The sequence below is a fragment of the Aethina tumida genome, chromosome 3, assembly GCF_024364675.1.
Source record: "Aethina tumida isolate Nest 87 chromosome 3, icAetTumi1.1, whole genome shotgun sequence".
NCBI lineage: Eukaryota > Metazoa > Arthropoda > Insecta > Coleoptera > Nitidulidae > Aethina > Aethina tumida.
Window position 1 is genome coordinate 2,103,948 of NC_065437.1, and position 18,571 is coordinate 2,122,518.

The 18,571-nt window shown below is 38.1% G+C and overlaps 2 protein-coding genes across 2 annotated transcripts; both read right to left on the reverse strand.

Moving 5' to 3' along the window:
• Positions 1–289: 289 nt before the first annotated feature.
• LOC126265092 (mucin-3A-like) lies at positions 290–6,111 on the reverse strand. Its single transcript, XM_049965689.1, has 3 exons — positions 3,104–6,111; positions 494–550; positions 290–401 (listed from the first exon to the last, which is right to left on the reverse strand). Exons 1-3 carry the CDS (start codon positions 6,109–6,111, stop codon positions 290–292), a joined length of 3,177 nt encoding a protein of 1,058 aa, XP_049821646.1.
• Positions 6,112–9,664: 3,553 nt separating this feature from the next.
• Positions 9,665–18,346, reverse strand: LOC126265093 (mucin-17-like). The gene has a single exon (XM_049965695.1). The coding sequence runs from the start codon at positions 18,344–18,346 to the stop codon at positions 9,665–9,667; it is 8,682 nt and encodes a 2,893-aa protein (XP_049821652.1).
• Positions 18,347–18,571: the final 225 nt, after the last annotated feature.

Here is an 18,571-nt window from a genome sequence, read left to right on the forward strand (position 1 = left end):
TGCAGCCGAAATTATCGTTTGTTCTTTAGATGTACTAGGTTCAATTGTTCTTGACACTGGTGTGTCTGTAACCCTCAGGGTGGACCTAGTTGATCCGATGGACGTAGGAACCAACATAATGCTTGAAGTTGAAGATGGAGTCGAAATTTCTTCCAGTTGTGAAGTTATAGAGATTGATGGAGATGTTAATTCTTTGTCTGTAGTTCCAGGGGAAATTATCGTTGGTTCTTTATGTGTACTATGTTCCATTGTTATTGACACTGGTGTCTCTGTTAATCTCAGGGTGGGCCTAGTTGATCCGATGGACGTAGGAACCAACATAATGCTTGAAGTTGAAGATGGAGTCGAAATTTCTTCCAGTTGTGAAGTTATAGAGATTGATGGAGTTGTTAATTCTTCGTCTGTAGTTGCAGCGGAAATTATCGTTGGTTCCTTAGGTGTTCTATGTTCCATTGTTATGGGCACTGGTGTATCTGTTATTCTCAGGGTTGACCTAGTTGATCTGAAGGACGTGGGGACCAACATAATGCTTGAAGGTGAAAGTGGGGTCGTGAGTTCTTTCATTTCCGAAGTTGTAGGGAATGATGGAGTTGTCAATTCTTCGTCAGTGGTTGCAGGCGAAATTATCGTTGGTTCTTTATGTGTACCATGTTCCATTGTTATGGAAAGTGGTGTGTATGTTACTCTTAGGGTGGACCTAGTTGATCCGATGTACGTAGGAACCAAAATAATGCTTGAAGATGAAGATTTGGTTGAAATCTCTTCCAATTCTGATGTTGTGGAGAGTGTTGGTGCTGTCAAACCATCGTCTACAGTTGTAGCCACTGTCAGAGTTAATCCTGATGGTGTACTAACTTCCGTTGTTATGAATAATGGTGCACCTGATGCTCTTGTTAGATCTATGCTTACAGTGGACACAGTCGATTTGATGGACACAGTAAAAATCATAGTATCTGCAGAAGAAGATACAGTTGATATCATTTCCATTTCTGAAGTGGTTGAGAGCAATGGAGGTGTTAATCCATCTTCAGTAGTCGCAGTCAAGATTAATGTTGTTTCTGTTGGGGAACTAAATTCTGTTTTTATAGATAGTGTTGTGTCAGTTACTCTTGGAATGGTCTCGATTGATATGATGGACGTGGGAACAATCATAATGCTTGAAGATGAAGATGGAGTTGAAATCTCTTCCAGTTCTGAAGTGGTTAAGAGCAATGGTGGTATTAATTCATCGTCAGCTGTTACAGTCAAAGTCAGAGTTGTCCCTGATGGTGTACTAAGTTCCCTTGTTATGGATAATGGTACATCTGTTGCTCTTGTTAGATCTGTGCTTAGAGTGGACATAGTGGCTTTGATGGACATGGTAAATAACATAGTGTGTGAAGGTGAAGATAGAGTTAAAATCTTTCCCAGTTCTGAAGTGGTAGAGAGCAATGGAGGTGTTAATCCATCTTTAGCAGTTACAGCCAAAGTCAGACTTGTTCCTAATGGTGTACTAAGTTCCGTTGTTATAGATAATGGTGCACCTGTTATTCTTGTTAGATCTGTGCTTAGAGAGGACATAGTGGATTTGATAGACATGGTAAATAACATGGTGCCTGAAGATGAAGATAGAGTTGAAATCTTTTCCAGTTCTGAAGTGGATGAGGGCATTGGAAGTATTAATCCATCGTCAGTAGTTGCAGCCGAAATTAGTGTTGTTTCTGTTAGTGTACTAAGTTCTATTTTTATGGATAGTGATGTGTCAGTTTCTTCTGGAATGGATTCGGTGGACTTGATGGACGTAGGAACCAACATTGTGCTTGAAGCTGAAGATAGAGTTGATATTTCTTCCAATTCTGATGTTTTAAAGATTGTTGGTAGTGTCAAACCATCGTCTACAGCTGCAGCCAATGTCAGAGTTGTTCCTGATGGTGTACTAAGTTCCGTTGTTATAGATAATGGTGCACCTGTTACTCTTGTTATATCTGTGCTTAGAGAGGACACACTGGATTTGATGGACATGGTAAATAACATAGTGCCTGAAGATGAAGATAGAGTTGAAATCTTTTTTAGTTCTGAAGTGGTTGAGAGCAATGGAGATGTTAATCCATCGTCAGAAGTAGGAGCCGATATTAATGTTGTTTCTGTTGGTGTACTAAGTTCTGTTTTTATGGATAGTGATGTGTCAGTGACTTCTGGAATGGATTCAGTGGACTTGATGAACGTGGGAACAAACGTTGTGCTTGAAGCTGAAGATAGAGTTGATATTTCTTCCAATTCTGATGTTTTTGAGACTGTTGGTGGTGTCACACTATCGTCTAGAGTTGCAGCCAATGTCAGAGTTGTTCCTGATGGTGTACTAAATTCCACTGTTATGGATAATAGTACAATTGTTGGTCTTGTTAAATCTGTGTTTTGAGAGGACACAGTGGATTTGATCGACGTGGTAAATAACATAGTGTCTGAAGATGAAGATAGAGTTGAAATCTTTTCTAGTTCTGAAGTGGTTGAGAGCAATGGAGATGTTAATCCATCGTCAGAAGTAGGAGCCGAAATTAATGTTGTTTCTGTTGATGTCCAAAGTTCTGTTTTTATGGATAGTGATGTGTCAGTTACTTCTGGAATGGATTCGGTGGACTTGATGGACGTGGGAACCAACATTGTGCTTGAAGCTGAAGATAGAGTTGATATTTCTTCCAATTCTGATGTTTTAGAGATTCTTGGTGGCGTCAAGCCATCGTCTACAGTTGCAGCCGATGTCAGAGTTTTTCCTGATGGTGTACTAAGTTCAGTTGTTATGTATAATGGTGCACCTGTTGCCCTTGTTAGTTCTGTGCTTACAGTGGGCACAATAGATTTGATGGACACAGTAAGTAATAAAGTACCAGAAGAAGAAGTTTGAGTTAATATCATTTCCAGTTCTGAAGTGGTTGAAAGCATTGGAGGTGTTAATCCGTCGTCAGTAGTTGCAGCCGAAATTAGTGTTGTTTCTGTTAGTGTACTAAGTTCTATTTTTATGGATAGTGATGTGTCAGTTTCTTCTGGAATGGATTCGGTGGATTTGAGGGACGTGGGAACCAACATAATTCTTGAAGATGAAGATAGAGTTGAAATCTTTTCCAGTTCTGAAGTGGATGAGGGCATTGGAGTTGTTAATCCATCGTCAGTAGTTGCAGTCGAAATTAGTGTTGTTTCTGTTGGTGTACTAAGTTCTGTTTTTATGGATATTGATATGTCAGTTACTTCTGGAATGGATTCGGTGGACTTGATGGACGTGGGAACCAACATTGTGGTTGAAGCTGAAGATAGAGTTGATATTTCTTCCAATTCTGATGTTTTATAGATTGTTGGTGGTGTCAAACCAGCCAGTTGCAGAGTTGTTCCTGATGGTGTACTAAGTTCCGTTGTTATGGATAATGGTGCACCTGTTGCCCTTGTTAATTCTGTGCTTACAGTGGGCACAATAGATTTGATGGACACAGTAAGTAATAAAGTACCAGAAGAAGAAGTTTGAGTTAATATCATTTCCAGTTCTGAAGTGGTTGAAAGCATTGGAGGTGTTAATCCGTCGTCAGTAGTTGCAGCCGAAATTAGTGTTGTTTCTGTTAGTCGACTAAGTTCTGTTTTTATGGATAATAACGTGTCAGTTACTTCTGGAATGGACTCGGTGGACATGATAGACGTGGGAACCAACATTGTGCTTGAAGCTGAAGATAGAGTTGATATTTCTTCCAATTCTGATGTTTTAGAGACTGTTGGTGGTGTCAAACTATCGTCTAGAGTTGCAGCCAGTGTCAGAGTTGTTCCTGATGGTGTACTAAATTCCACTGTTATGGATAATGGTACAATTGTTGGTCTTGTTAAATCTGTGCTTAGAGAGGACACAGTGGATTTGATCGACGTGGTAAATAACATAGTGTCTGAAAATGAAGATAGAGTTGAAATTTTTTTTATTTCTGAAGTGGTTGAGAGCAATGGAGATGTTAATCCATCGTCAGAAGTAGGAGCCGAAATTAATGTTGTTTCTGTTGGTGTACTAAGTTCTGTTTTTATGGATAGTGATGTGTCAGTGACTTCTGGAATGGATTCAGTGGACTTGATGGACGTGGGAACAAACGTTGTGCTTGAAGCTGAAGATAGAGTTGATATTTCTTCCAATTCTGATGTTTTAGAGACTGTTGGTGGTGTCACACTATCGTCTAGAGTTGCAGCCAATGTCAGAGTTGTTCCTGATGGTGTACTAAATTCCACTGTTATGGATAATGGTACAATTGTTGGTCTTGTTAAATCTGTGCTTAGAGAGGACACAGTGGATTTGATCGACGTGGTAAATAACATAGTGTCTGAAAATGAAGATAGAATTGAAATTTTTTTTATTTCTGAAGTGGTTGAGAGCAATGGAGATGTTAATCCATCGTCAGAAGTAGGAGCCGAAATTAATGTTGTTTCTGTTGGTGTACTAAGTTCTGTTTTTATGGATAGTGATGTGTCAGTGACTTCTGGAATGGATTCAGTGGACTTGATGGACGTGGGAACAAACGTTGTGCTTGAAGCTGAAGATAGAGTTGATATTTCTTCCAATTCTGATGTTTTAGAGACTGTTGGTGGTGTCACACTATCGTCTAGAGTTGCAGCCAATGTCAGAGTTGTTCCTGATGGTGTACTAAATTCCACTGTTATGGATAATGGTACAATTGTTGGTCTTGTTAAATCTGTGCTTAGAGAGGACACAGTGGATTTGATCGACGTGGTAAGTAACATAGTATCTGAAGATGAAGATAGAGTTGAAATCTTTTCTAGTTCTGAATTGGTTGAGAGCAATGGAGATGTTAATCCATCGTCAGAAGTAGGAGCCGAAATTAATGTTGTTTCTGTTGATGTCCAAAGTTCTGTTTTTATGGATAGTGATGTGTCAGTTACTTCTGGAATGGATTCGGTGGACTTGATGGACGTGGGAACCAACATTGTGCTTGAAGCTGAAGATAGAGTTGATATTTCTTCCAATTCTGATGTTTTAGAGATTCTTGGTGGCGTCAAGCCATCGTCTACAGTTGCAGCCGATGTCAGAGTTTTTCCTGATTGTGTACTAAGTTCAGTTGTTATGTATAATGGTGCACCTGTTGCCCTTGTTGGTTCTGTGCTTACAGTGGGCTCAGTGGATTTGATGGACACAGTAAATATTAAAATACCGGAAGAAGAAGTTTGAGTTGATATCATTTCCAGTTCTGAAGTGGTTGAAAGCATTGAAAGTGTTAATCCGTCGTCAGTAGTTGCAGCCGAAATTAGTTTTGTTTCTGTTAGTGTACTAAGTTCTATTTTTATGGATAGTGATGTGTCAGTTTCTTCTGGAATGGATTCGGTGGATTTGAGGGACGTGGGAACCAACATAATTCTTGAAGATGAAGATAGAGTTGAAATCTTTTCTAGTTCTGAAGTGGTTGAGGGCATTGGAGTTGTTAATCCATCGTCAGTAGTTGCAGTCGAAATTAGTGTTGTTTCTGTTGGTGTACTAAGTTCTGTTTTTATGGATATTGATGTGTCAGTTACTTCTGGAATGGATTCGGTGGACTTGATGGACGTGGGAACCAACATTGTGGTTGAAGCTGAAGATAGAGTTGATATTTCTTCCAATTCTGATGTTTTATAGATTGTTGGTGGTGTCAACCCAGCCAGTTGCAGAGTTGTTCCTGATGGTGTACTAAGTTCCGTTGTTATGGATAATGGTGCACCTGTTGCCCTTGTTAGTTCTGTGCTTACAGTAGGCACAGTGGATTTGATGGACACAGTATATAATAAAGTACCGGAAGAAGAAGTTTGAGTTGATATCATTTCCAGTTCTGAAGTGGTTGAGGGCATTGGAGGTGTTAATCCATCGTCAGTAGTTGCAGCCGAAATTAGTGTTGTTTTTGTTGGTGTACTAAGTTCTGTTTTTATGGATAGTGATGTGTCAGTTACTTCTGGAATAGACTCGGTGGACTTGATGGACGTGGGAACCAACATTGTGCTTGAAGCTGAAGATAGAGTTGATATTTCTTCCAATTCTGATGTTTTAGAGATTGTTGGTGGTGTCAAACCATCGTCTAGAGTTGCAGCCAATGTCAGAGTTGTTCCTGATGATGTACTCGTTTCCATTGTTATGGATAATGGTGCACCTGTTGCCCTTGTTAGTTCTGTGCTTACAGTGGGCACAGTGGATTTGATGGACACAGTACATAACACAGTACCTGAAGAAGAAAATAGAGTTGATGTCATTTCCAGTTTTGAAGTGGTTGAGAGCATTGCAGATGTTAATCCATCTTTAGTAACAGCAGTCGAAATTAGTGTTGTTTCTGTTTGAGTAGTAAGTTCTGTTTCTATGGATGGTGATGTGTCAGTTACACCTGGAATGAACTCGGTGGATATGATGGACGTGGGAACCAACATAATACTTGAAGATGAAGATGGAGTTGAAATCTTTTCCAATTCTGAAGTGGTTGAGAGCAATGGAAGTGTTAATCCAGCTTCAGAAGTTACAGCCAAAGTCAGAGTTGTTCCTAGTGGTGTACAAAGTTCCGTTGTTATAGATAATGGTGCACCTGTTACTCTTGTTAGATCTGTGCTTAGAGAGGACACAGTGGATTTCATGGACATGGTAAATAACATAGTGCCCGAAGATGAAGATAGAGTTAAAATCTCTTCCAGTTCTGAAGTGGTTGAGGGCATTGGAGGTGTTAATCCATCGTCAGTAGTTGCAGCCGAAATTAGTGTTGTTTTTGTTGGTGTACTAAGTTCTGTTTTTATGGATAGTGATGTGTCAGTTACTTCTGGAATGGACTCGGTGGACTTGATGAACGTGGGAACCAACGTTGTGCTTGAAGCTGAAGATAGAGTTGATATTTCTTCCAATTCTAAAGTTTTAGAGATTGTTGGTTGTGTCAAACCATCGTCTACAGTTGCAACCAATGTCGGAGTTGTTCTTGATGGTGTAATGAGTTCCGTTGTTATGGATAATGGTGCACCTGTTTCCCTTGTTAGTTCTGTGCTTACAGTGGTCAAAGTGGATTTGATGGACACAGTAAATAACATAGTACCTGAAGAAGATGATAGAGTTGATATCATTTCCAGTTCTGAAGTGGTTGAGAGCATTGGAGATGTTAATCCATCGTCAGTAGTTGTAGCCGAAAATAGTGTTGTTTCTGTTGGTGTACTAAGTTCTGTTTTTATGGATAGTGATGTAACAGTTTCTTCTGGAATGGACTCGGTAGATTTGAGAGATGTGGGAACCAACATAATTCTTGAAGATGAAGATGGGGTTGAAATCTTCTCTATTTTTGAAGAGGTTGAAAGCATTGGAGGTGTTAATCCATCTTCAGCAGTTACAGCCAAAGTCAGAGTTGTTCCTAATGGTGTACTAAGTTCCGTTGTTATAGATAATGGTGCACCTGTTACTCTTGTTAGATCTGTGCTTAGAGAGAACACAGTGAATTTGATGGACATAGTAAATAACATAGTGCCTGAAGATGAAAATAGAGTTGAAATCTCTTCCAGTTCTGAAGTGGTTGAGGGCATTGGAGGTGTTAATCTATCGTCAGTAGTTGCAGCCGAAATTGGTGTTGTTTTTGTTGGTGTACTAAGTTCTGTTTTTATGGATAGTGATGTGTCAGTTACTTCTGGAATGGACTCGGTGGACTTGATGGACGTGGGAACCAACATTGTGCTTGAAGCTGAAGATAGAGTTGATATTTCTTCCAATTCTGAAGTTTTAGAGATTGTTGGTGGTGTCAAACCATCGTCTACAGTTGCAGCCAAAGTCGGAGTTATTCCTGATGGTGTAATGAGTTCCGTTTTTATGGATAATGGTGCACCTGTTGCCCATGTTAGTTCTGTGCTTACAGTGAGCACAGTAGATTTGATGGACACGGTACCTGAAGAAGAAGATATAGTTGATATCATTTCCAGTTCTGAAGTGGTTGAGAGCATTGGAGATGTTAATCCATCTTCAGCTGTTACAGCTAATGTCAGAGTTGTTCCTGATGGGGTACTAAGTTCCGTTGTTATGGATAATGGTGCACCTGTTACTCTTGGTAGATCTGTGCTTAGAGAGGACACAGTGGATTTGATAGACATGGTAAATAACGTAGTGGCTGAAGATGAAGATAGAGTTGAAATCTTTTCTAGTTCTGAAGTGGTTGAGGCCATTGGTGGTGTTAATCCATCGTCAGTAGTTTCAGCCGAAATTAGTGTTGTTTCTGTTGGTGTACTAAGTTCTGTTTTTATGGAGAGTGAAGTGTCAGTTACTTCTGGAAAGGACTCGGTGGACTTGATGGACGTGGGAACCAACATAATGCCTGAAGATGAAGATAGAGTTGATATTTCTTCCAATTCTGAAGTAGTTGAGAGTGTTGGATGTTTTAATCCATGATCAGTAGTTGAATGCGAATCTAGGATAGTTTCTGTTGGTGTCCTATATTCCACTTTTGTTATGTCTGTGCTTGAGATGGATACAGTGGGTCTGATGGACGTGGTGATCTTCATAATGCCTGAAGATAAATTAAGAGCTGAAATCTCTTCCAGTTCTGAAGTTGTGAAAATTGTTGGAAGTGTTGATCCATCGTCAGTGGTTGCAGACGAAATTAGGGTTGATTCTAATAGTGTACTAAGTTTTGTTGTTATGGATAGTGGGATGCCAGTCACTCTTGTTATATCTATGCTTGGACTGGACACAGTGGAACTGATTGACGTGGTAACCAACATAATGCTTGAAGATGGGGAAAGAGTTTTAACCTCCTCCAAATCTGAAGATGTTGAAATTATTGTAAATGTTAAGCCTTCATCCGTAGTTTCAGTTGAAGTTAGAATTGGTCCAGTTGGTGCACTAGAAGCCTTTTTGGTGGGAAACGATGAAGACTGAGTTGTAATCTCTGTCACATGTGAAGTTGTTAATATTACCATAGATGTTGAACCATCATCTGCAGTTTTAGACGAAGTTATAATTACACCAGTTGTTGTAGTAGATTCCCTTGTAGTACCTATTGATGAATCACTTGTAACTATTAGTTCTGTGCTTCTGATGGACATGGTAACCAATTTTATTGTTGAGGAAGAAGATGGAGTTGTAATCACTTTATAGTCCGAAGTTGTGGGGATTGTTAAACTATCTTCTTTTGTTGTAAACGAAATGTCTTTTATACTAGTTAGTTGCTTCATTGTTGTGGAAACGGTGGTTCTGATGGTTGTTGATAATTCAATTGAAGTTGTTGTTTCTGCAATTTGAGACCTGGTGGAAATGTGTTGTATTATTCAGTTGTGGTACAAGAGATCTGCCAAAAATTTGAATCATCGGTAACAATTATGTTGGAATTTATTATACTGTTAAGTTGAATGTTTAAATATTAATATTATTTATATTAAATATTATATATTTAAAATAAACGATTTACAAAATAAAATTATTATAATTTTCAAGCCTAATTCTTAATTAAAAAATTCTGAATTTCATTTAATAAAACATATATATTTTTTCAACCACTTTTTTCTATACTTAATTTATTATAATATGTAAATTGGGATAATACCTAAAACTATGTATACTTATAAATTAAAATAATCGAGATAATTAACTGTATAACATATTCTCAATCTGTCAAAATAGATAATTAAAATATTTGGCAGAACACTTGTAACTTAAAGTTATTGTATTTTTATTTTACTCAGTGATTAGTGTACGATTATCTGGTGAATCCGATGTTAGGTGTGTCCCTTTTGCAGTTGATGGAAGCTTCAATGGAGTGACATACATTTGACTCGTTGAAGGCCCAGTTGGTCCAAGTTCGTCCATCACACTTAACACTGTTGCATCCAAAGTGGTTGCTGGAAGGTCCTTTGTAAACTCTATAGTTTTGTCACTTGCCACACCTTCAATGCTTGTTGTGTCAGTTACTTTCTTAGTCTCTTCAGATGTTAGAATCACTTTAAGGGTTGTTGGTGAAACTTCTTCAGATATAGATGTGTCACTAACGACTTCTGTGTGAATGATCTCTTCAGATGTAGGTATCACTTCAGCGGATGTTGGTGTAACTTCTTTAGAACTACTCATGAATGTGAGTTCCGGAATTATTAGAGTTGCTTCTTCTGTAGTTTCTAGTCTTGTGACCTCTGTTATATCCAAAGGTACTGTGCTGGTGGAAATCTCTTCGACGATGGTGGTATGAAATTCTTCAGATTTACTTACTGAAATGATATCCAGAATACTTGCTGTAGTCAACTTCGTAATTTCGATGCCTATTGTATCAGTTACTTCTTCAGTGTGAATGATGTCGCCAGATGTAGAAATCACTTCAGCAGATGTTGGAGTAACTTCTTTAGAAATGGTCACGTATGTGATTTCCGGAGTTATTAGTGTTACTTCTACTCTTGTGGTGTCAGTTACCGTTGTTATATCAATTGGTACTGCGCTTGTGGAAGTCTCTTCGACGATGGTAGTGTAAAGTTCTACAGATTCACCTGCTGAAGTAATTTCCGGAACAATTGCTGTTGTCAACTTCGTAATTTCAACCATTGTCATGTTAGTTACATCTCCAGTGTGAATGGTCCCTTCAGATGTAGGAATCACTTCAGCGGATGTTGATGTAACTTCTTTAGAACTAGTCATGGATGTGATTTCCGGAATTATTAGAGTGGCCTCTTCTGTTGTTTCTAGTCTTGTGATCTCAGTTAACACTGTTATACCCATTGGTACTGAGCTTGTGGAAGTCTTTTCGACGATGGTAGTGTGAAGATCTTCAGATTTACTTACTGAAGTGATTTTTTCAGTGTGAATGATCTCTTCAGATGTAGATATCACTTCCACGGATGTTGGTGTAACTTTTTTAGAACTAGTCATGGATGTGATTTCCGGAATTATTAGTGTTGCTTCTTCTGTTGTTTCTATTTTTGTGGTTTCAGTGACCATTGTAATATCAGTTGGTACTGTGCTTATGTGAAGTTCCTCAGTTATACTTACAGAAGTGATTTCCGGAATAATTTTCGATGTCAACTTCGAAATTTCAACTACTGTAATGTTAGTTACATCTCCAGTGTGAATGATCTCTTCAGATGTAAGAATCACTTCAGCGGATGTTGGTGTAACTTCTTTAGAACTAGTCATGGATGTGACTTCCGGAATTATTAGAGTTGCCTCTTCTGTTGTTTCTAGTCTTGTGATCTCAGTTAACACTGTTATATCAATTGGTACTGAGCTTGTGGAAGTCTCTTCGACGATGGTAGTGTGAAGATCTTCAGATTTACTTACTGAAGTGATTTTTTCAGTGTGAATGGTCTCTTCAGATGTAGATATCACTTCAACGGATGTTGATGTAACTTTTTTAGAACTAGTCATGGATATGATTTCCGGAATTATTAGTGTTGCTTCTTCTGTTGTTTCTACTCTTGTGGTTTCAGTGACCATTGTAATATCAGTTGGTACTGCGCTTATGTGAAGTTCCTCAGTTATACTTACAGAAGTGATTTCCGGAATAATTTCCGATGTCAACTTCGAAATTTCAACTACTGTTATGTTAGTTACATCCCCAGTGTGAATGGTCTCTTCAGACGTAAGAATCACTTCAGCGGATGTTGGTGTAACTTCTTTAGAACTAGTCATGGAAGTGCCTTCCGGAACTATTAGAGTTACCTCTTCTGTTGTTTCTAGTCTTGTGATCTCAGTTAACAATGTCATACCAATTGGTACTGAGCTTGTGGAAGTCTCTTCGACGATGGTAGTGTGAAGATCTTCAGATTTACTTACTGAAGTGATTTTTTCAGTGTGAATGGTCTCTTCAGATGTAGATATCACTTCAACGGATGTTGGTGTAACTTTTTTAGAACTAGTCATGGATGTGATTTCTGGAATTATTAGTGTTGCTTCTTCTGTTGTTTCTACTCTTGAGGTTTCAGTGACCATTGTAATATCAGTTGGTACTGCGCTTATGTGAAGTTCCTCAGTTTTAGTTGCTGAAGTGATTTCCGGAATAATTTCCGATGTCAACTTCGAAATTTCAACGACTGTTATGTTAGTTACATCCCCAGTGTGAATGGTCTCTTCAGACGTAAGAATCACTTCAGAGGATGTTGGTGTAACTTCTTTAGAACTAGTCATGGAAGTGCTTTCCGGAACTATTAGAGTTACCTCTTCTATTGTTTCTAGTCTTGTGATCTCAGTTAACAATGTCATACCAATTGGTACTGAGCTTGTGGAAGTCTCTTCGACGATGGTAGTGCGAAGATCTTTAGATTTACTTACTGAAGTGACTTTTTCAGTGTGTATGGTCTCTTCAGATGTAGATATCACTTCCACGGATGTTGATGTAACTTTTTTAGAACTAGTCATGGATGTGATTTCCGGAATTATTAGTGTTGCTTCTTCTGTTGTTTCTACTTTTGTGGTTTGAGTGACCATTGTAATATCAGTTGGCACTGCGCTTATGTGAAGTTCCTCAGTTATACTTACAGAAGTGATTTCCGGAATAATTTCCGATGTCAACTTCGAAATTTCAACTACCGTAATGTTAGTTACATCCCCAGTGTGAATGGTCTCTTCAGATGTAAGAATCACTTCAGCGGATGTTGCCGTAACTTCTTTAGAACTAGTCATGGAAGTGATTTCCGGAATTATTAGAGTGGCCTCTTCTGTTGTTTCTAGTCTTGTGATCTCAGTTAACACCGTTATACCCATTGGTACTGAGCTTGTGGAAGTCTCTTCGACGATGGTAGTGTGAAGATCTTCAGATTTACTTACTGAAGTGATTTTTTCAGTGTGAATGGTCTCTTCAGATGTAGATATCACTTCAACGGATGTTGAAGTAACTTTTTTAGAACTAGTCATGGATGTGATTTCCGGAATTATTAGTGTTGCTTCTTCTGTTGTTTCTACTTTTGCGGTTTCAGTGACCATTGTAATATCAGTTGGTACTGCACTTATGTGAAGTTCCTCAGTTATACTTACAGAAGTGATTTCCGGAATAATTTCCGATGTCAACTTCGAAATTTCAACTACTGTCATGTTAGTTACATCTTCAGTGTGAATGGTCTCTTCAGATGTAGATATCACTTCAACGGATGTTGATGTAACTTTTTTAGAACTAGTCATGGATGTGATTTCCGAAATTATTAGTGTTGCTTCTTCTGTTGTTTCTACTCTTGTGGTGTCAGTTACCGTTGTTATATCAATTGGTACTACGCTTGTGGAAGTCTCTTCTACGATGGTAGTGTAAAGTTCTTCAGATTTACTTGCTGAAGTGATTTCCGGAATAATTGCCGTTGTCAACTTCGTAATTTCAACCATTGTCATGTTAGTTACATCTTCAGTGTGAATGGTCTCTTCAGATGTAAGAATCACTTCAGCGGATGTTGGTGTAACTTCTTTAGAACTAGTCATGGATGTGACTTCCGGAATTATTAGAGTTGCCTCTTCTGTTGTTTCTAGTCTTGTGATCTCAGTTAACACTGTTATACCAATTGGTACTGAGCTTGTGGAAGTCTCTTCGACGATGGTAGTGTGAAGATCTTCAGATTTACTTACTGAAGTAATTTCCGGAATAATTCTTGTTGTCAACTTCGTAATAACGACACTTACTTCTTCAGTGTGAATGGTTTTTTCAGATGTAAGAATTACTTTAACGGTTGTTGGCGTAACTTCTTTAGAACTACTAAGGGATGTGATTTTCGGAGCTAATTCAGACGTAAATTCTGTATCTTCAACACTTGAGGTGTCATTAAAGACTTCAGTATGAATAATATCTTCAGTTGTATGAATCATTGCAATGCTTGTTGGTGCAGCTTCTTCAGAACTACTTAGGGATGTGATTTCCGGAATTATTAGTGTTGTTTCTACTCTTGTGGTCTCAATTTCCGTTGTTATATCAATTGATACTGTGCATATGGATATCTCTTCAACGATGGTAGTGTGAAGTTCTTCAGATTTACTTACTGGAGTGATTTCTGGAATAATTGCCGTTGTCAACTTCGTAATTTCGACGATTGTTGTATCAGTTACTTCTTCAGTGTGAATGGTAGTGGAAATAGTCCTGATAGTGGATGTATCTATTTCCCCAATTTCAGTAATGGGTGTGAGAACAGTAACTATTGTTGAAATACGATCTGTAAGTTCCATAACAGTAGTATCAGTAATTATGGGTGTATGGACAGAATCTTCACTAGTGGAAATTGTTAAAGTAGTAGATGTTTCAATTTCCTCAATTTCAGTGATGGGTGTGACGTCTGTAATTATTGCTGTAACATTTTCTGTAACTTCAACAGCAGTTGTCTCAATCACAATAGATGTGATAACGGGCTCCTTGATGGTGGAAATAGTCCTGATAGTTGAAGTTTCGATTTCCTCAATTTCAGTGATGGGTGTGACCTCAGTAACTATTGTTGAAATAATATCTGTAACTTCCACGACACTAGTATCAGTAATTATGGGTGTATGGACAGGCTCTACACTAGAGGAAATTGTTAAAGTAATAGATGTTACAATTTCCTCAATTTCAGTGATGGGTGTAACGTCTGTAATTATTGCTGTAATATTTTCTGTAACTTCAACAGCAATTGTGTCAGTCACAACAGATGTGATAACGGGCTCCTCGATGGTGGGAATAGTCCCGATAGTAGAAGTTTCGATTTCCTCAGTTTCAGTGATGGGTGTGAGGTCAGTAACTATTGTTGAAATAATATCTGTAACTTCCACTACACTAGTATGAGTAATTATGGGTGTATGGACAAGCTCTTCACTAGTGGAAATTGTTAAAGTAGTAGATATTTCAATTTCCTCAATTTCAGTGATGGGTGTGACGTCTGTAATTATTGCTGTAACATTTTCTGTAACTTCAACAGCAGTTGTGTCAGTCACAATTGATGTGATAACGGGCTCCTCGAAGGTGAAAATAGTCCTGATAGTAGAAGTTTCGATTTCCTCAATTTCAGTGATGGGTGTGAGGTCAGTAACTATTGTTGAAATCATATGTGTAACTTTCACTACACTAGTATCAGTAATTATGGGTGTATGGACAGGCTCTTCACTAGTGTAAATTGTTAAAGTAGTAGATATTTCAATTCCCTCAATTTCAGTGATGGGTGTGACGTCTGTAATTATTGCTGTAACATTTTCTGTAACTTCAACAGCAGTTGTGTCAGTCACAATAGATGTGATAGCGGGCTCCTCGAAGGTGAAAATAGTCCTGATAGTGGAAGTTTCGATTTCCTCAATTTCAATGGTGAGTGTGAGGTCAGTAACTATTGTTGAAATAATATGAGTAACTTTGACTAAACTAGTGTCAGTAATTATGGGTGTATGGACAGGCTCTTCACTAGAGGAAATTGTTAAGGTAGTAGATGTTTCAGTTTCCTCAATTTCAGTGATGGGTGTGACGTCTGTAATTATTACTGTAACATTTTTTGTAAATTCAACAGCAAAAGTCTCAGTCACAATAGACGTAATAACGGGCTCCTTGATGGTGGAAATAGTCCTGATAGTAGAAGTTTCGATTTCCTCAATTTCAGTGATGGGTGTGACCTCAGTAACTATTGTTGAAATAATATCTGTAACTTCCACGACACTAGTATCAGTAATTATGGGTGTATGGACAGGCTCTACACTAGTGTAAATTGTTAAAGTAGTAGATGTTTCAATTTCCTCAATTTCAGTGATGGGTGTGACGTCTGTAATTATTGCTGTAACATTTTCTGTAACTTCAACAGCAATTGTGTCAGTCACAATAGATGTGATAACGGGCTCCTCGAAGGTGAAAATAGTCCTGATAGTAGAAGTTTTGATTTCCTCAATTTCAGTGATGGGTGTGAGGTCAGTAACTATTGTTGAAATAATATGTGTAACTTTCACTACACTAGTATCAGTAATTATGGGTGTATGGACAGGCTCTTCACTAGTGGAAATTGTTAAAGTAGTAGATGTTTCAATTTTCTCAATTTCAGTAATGGGTGTGACGTCTGTAATTATTGCTGTAATGTTTTCTGTAACTTCAACAGCAATTGTGTCAGTCGCAATAGATGTGATAACGGGCACCTCGATGGTGGAAATAGTCCTGATAGTAGAAGTTTCGATTTCCTCAGTTTCAGTGATGGATGTGAGGTCAGTAACTATTGTTGAAATAATATCTGTAACTTCCACTACACTAGTATGAGTAATTATGGGTGTATGGACAAGCTCTTCACTAGTGGAAATTGTTAAAGTAGTAGATATTTCAATTTCCTCAATTTCAGTGATGGGTGTGACGTCTGTAATTATTGCTGTAACATTTTCTGTAACTTCAACAGCAGTTGTGTCAGTCACAATTGATGTGATAACGGGCTCCTCGAAGGTGAAAATAGTCCTGATAGTAGAAGTTTCGATTTCCTCAATTTCAGTGATGGGTGTGTGGTCAGTAACTATTGTTGAAATCATATGTGTAACTTTCACTACACTAGTATCAGTAATTATGGGTGTATGGACAGGCTCTTCACTAGTGTAAATTGTTAAAGTAGTAGATATTTCAATTCCCTCAATTTCAGTGATGGGTGTGACGTCTGTAATTATTGCTGTAACATTTTCTGTAACTTCAACAGCAGTTGTGTCAGTCACAATAGATGTGATAGCGGGCTCCTCGAAGGTGAAAATAGTCCTGATAGTAGAAGTTTCGATTTCCTCAATTTCAATGGTGAGTGTGAGGTCAGTAACTATTGTTGAAATAATATGAGTAACTTTGACTAAACTAGTGTCAATAATTATGGGTGTATGGACAGGCTCTTCACTAGAGGAAATTGTTAAGGTAGTAGATGTTTCAGTTTCCTCAATTTCAGTGATGGGTGTGACGTCTGTAATTATTACTGTAACATTTTTTGTAAATTCAACAGCAAAAGTCTCAGTCACAATAGACGTAATAACGGGCTCCTTGATGGTGGAAATAGTCCTGATAGTAGAAGTTTCGATTTCCTCAATTTCAGTGATGGGTGTGACCTCAGTAACTATTGTTGAAATAATATCTGTAACTTCCACGACACTAGTATCAGTAATTATGGGTGTATGGACAGGCTCTACACTAGTGTAAATTGTTAAAGTAGTAGATGTTTCAATTTCCTCAATTTCAGTGATGGGTGTGACGTCTGTAATTATTGCTGTAACATTTTCTGTAACTTCAACAGCAATTGTGTCAGTCACAATAGATGTGATAACGGGCTCCTCGAAGGTGAAAATAGTCCTGATAGTAGAAGTTTTGATTTCCTCAATTTCAGTGATGGGTGTGAGGTCAGTAACTATTGTTGAAATAATATGTGTAACTTTCACTACACTAGTATCAGTAATTATGGGTGTATGGACAGGCTCCTCACTAGTGGAAATTGTTAAAGTAGTAGATGTTTCAGTTTCCTCAATTTCAGTGATGGGTGTGACGCCTGTAATTATTGCTGTAATGTTTTCTGTAACTTCAACAGCAATTGTGTCAGTCACAATAGATGTGATAACGGGCTGCTTGATGGTGGAAATAGTCCTGATAGTAGAAGTTTCGATTTCCTCAATTTCAGTGATGGGAGTGAGGTCAGTAACTATTGTTGAAATAATATCTGTAACTTCCACGACACTAGTATCAGTAATTATGGGTATATAGACAGGCTCTTCACTAGTGGAAATTGTTAAAGTAGTAGATGTTTCAATTTTCTCAATTTCAGTAATGGGTGTGACGTCTGTAATTATTGCTGTAATGTTTTCTGTAACTTCAACAGCAATTGTGTCAGTCGCAATAGATGTGATAACGGGCACCTCGATGGTGGAAATAGTCATGATAGTAGCAGTTTCGATTTCCTCAATTTCAGTGATGGGTGTGAGGTCAGTAACTATTGTTGAAATAATATGTGTAACTTCCACTACACTAGTGTCAGTAATTATGGGTATATAGACAGGCTCTTCACTAGTGGAAATTGTTAAGATAGTAGATGTTTCAACCTCCTCAATTTCAGTGATGGGTGTGACGTCCGTAATTATTGCTGTAACATTTTCTGTAATTTCAACAGTAGTTGTCTCAATCACAATAGATGTAATAACGGGCTCCTTGATGGTGGAAATAGTCCTGATAGTAGAAGTTTCGATTTCCTCAATTTCAGTGATGGGTGTGACCTCAGTAACTATTGTTGAAATAATATGTGTAACTTCCACGGCACTAGTATCAGTAATTATGGGTGTATGGGCAGGCTCTACACTAGTGGAAATTGTTAAAGTAATAGAAGTTTCAGTTTCCTCAATTTCAGTAATGGGTGTGACGCCTGTAATTATTGCTGTAACATTTTCTGTAACTTCAACAGCAATTGTGTCAGTCACAATAGATGTGATAACGGGCTCCTTGATGGTGGAAATAGTCCTCATAGTAGAAGTTTCGATTTCCTCAATTTCAGTGATGGGTGTGACCTCAGTAACTATTGTTGAAATAATATGTGTAACTTCCACGACACTAGTATCAGTAATTATGGGTGTATGGACAGGCTCTACACTAGTGTAAATTGTTAAAGTAGTAGATGTTTCAATTTCCTCAATTTCAGTGATGGGTGTGACGTCAGTAATTATTGCTGTAACATTTTCTGTAACTTCAAC

Excerpts from the sequence above, each read along its gene's own strand:
- LOC126265092 (XM_049965689.1), bottom strand. The coding sequence starts at position 6,111 with ATGGAAACGAGTACATCATCAGGAACAACTCTGACATTGGCTGCAACT. Across the intron at positions 551-3,103 it reads ATGCCCTCATCCACTTCAGA|GACCCCACTTTCACCTTCAA; the intron begins ACTGGAAAAGAT and ends GAAAGAACTCAC. Across the intron at positions 402-493 it reads ACGTCCTTCAGATCAACTAG|ACGAAGAATTAACAACTCCA; the intron begins GTCAACCCTGAG and ends CTGCAACTACAG.
- LOC126265093 (XM_049965695.1), bottom strand. The coding sequence starts at position 18,346 with ATGAGGACTATTTCCACCATCAAGGAGCCCGTTATCACATCTATTGTG.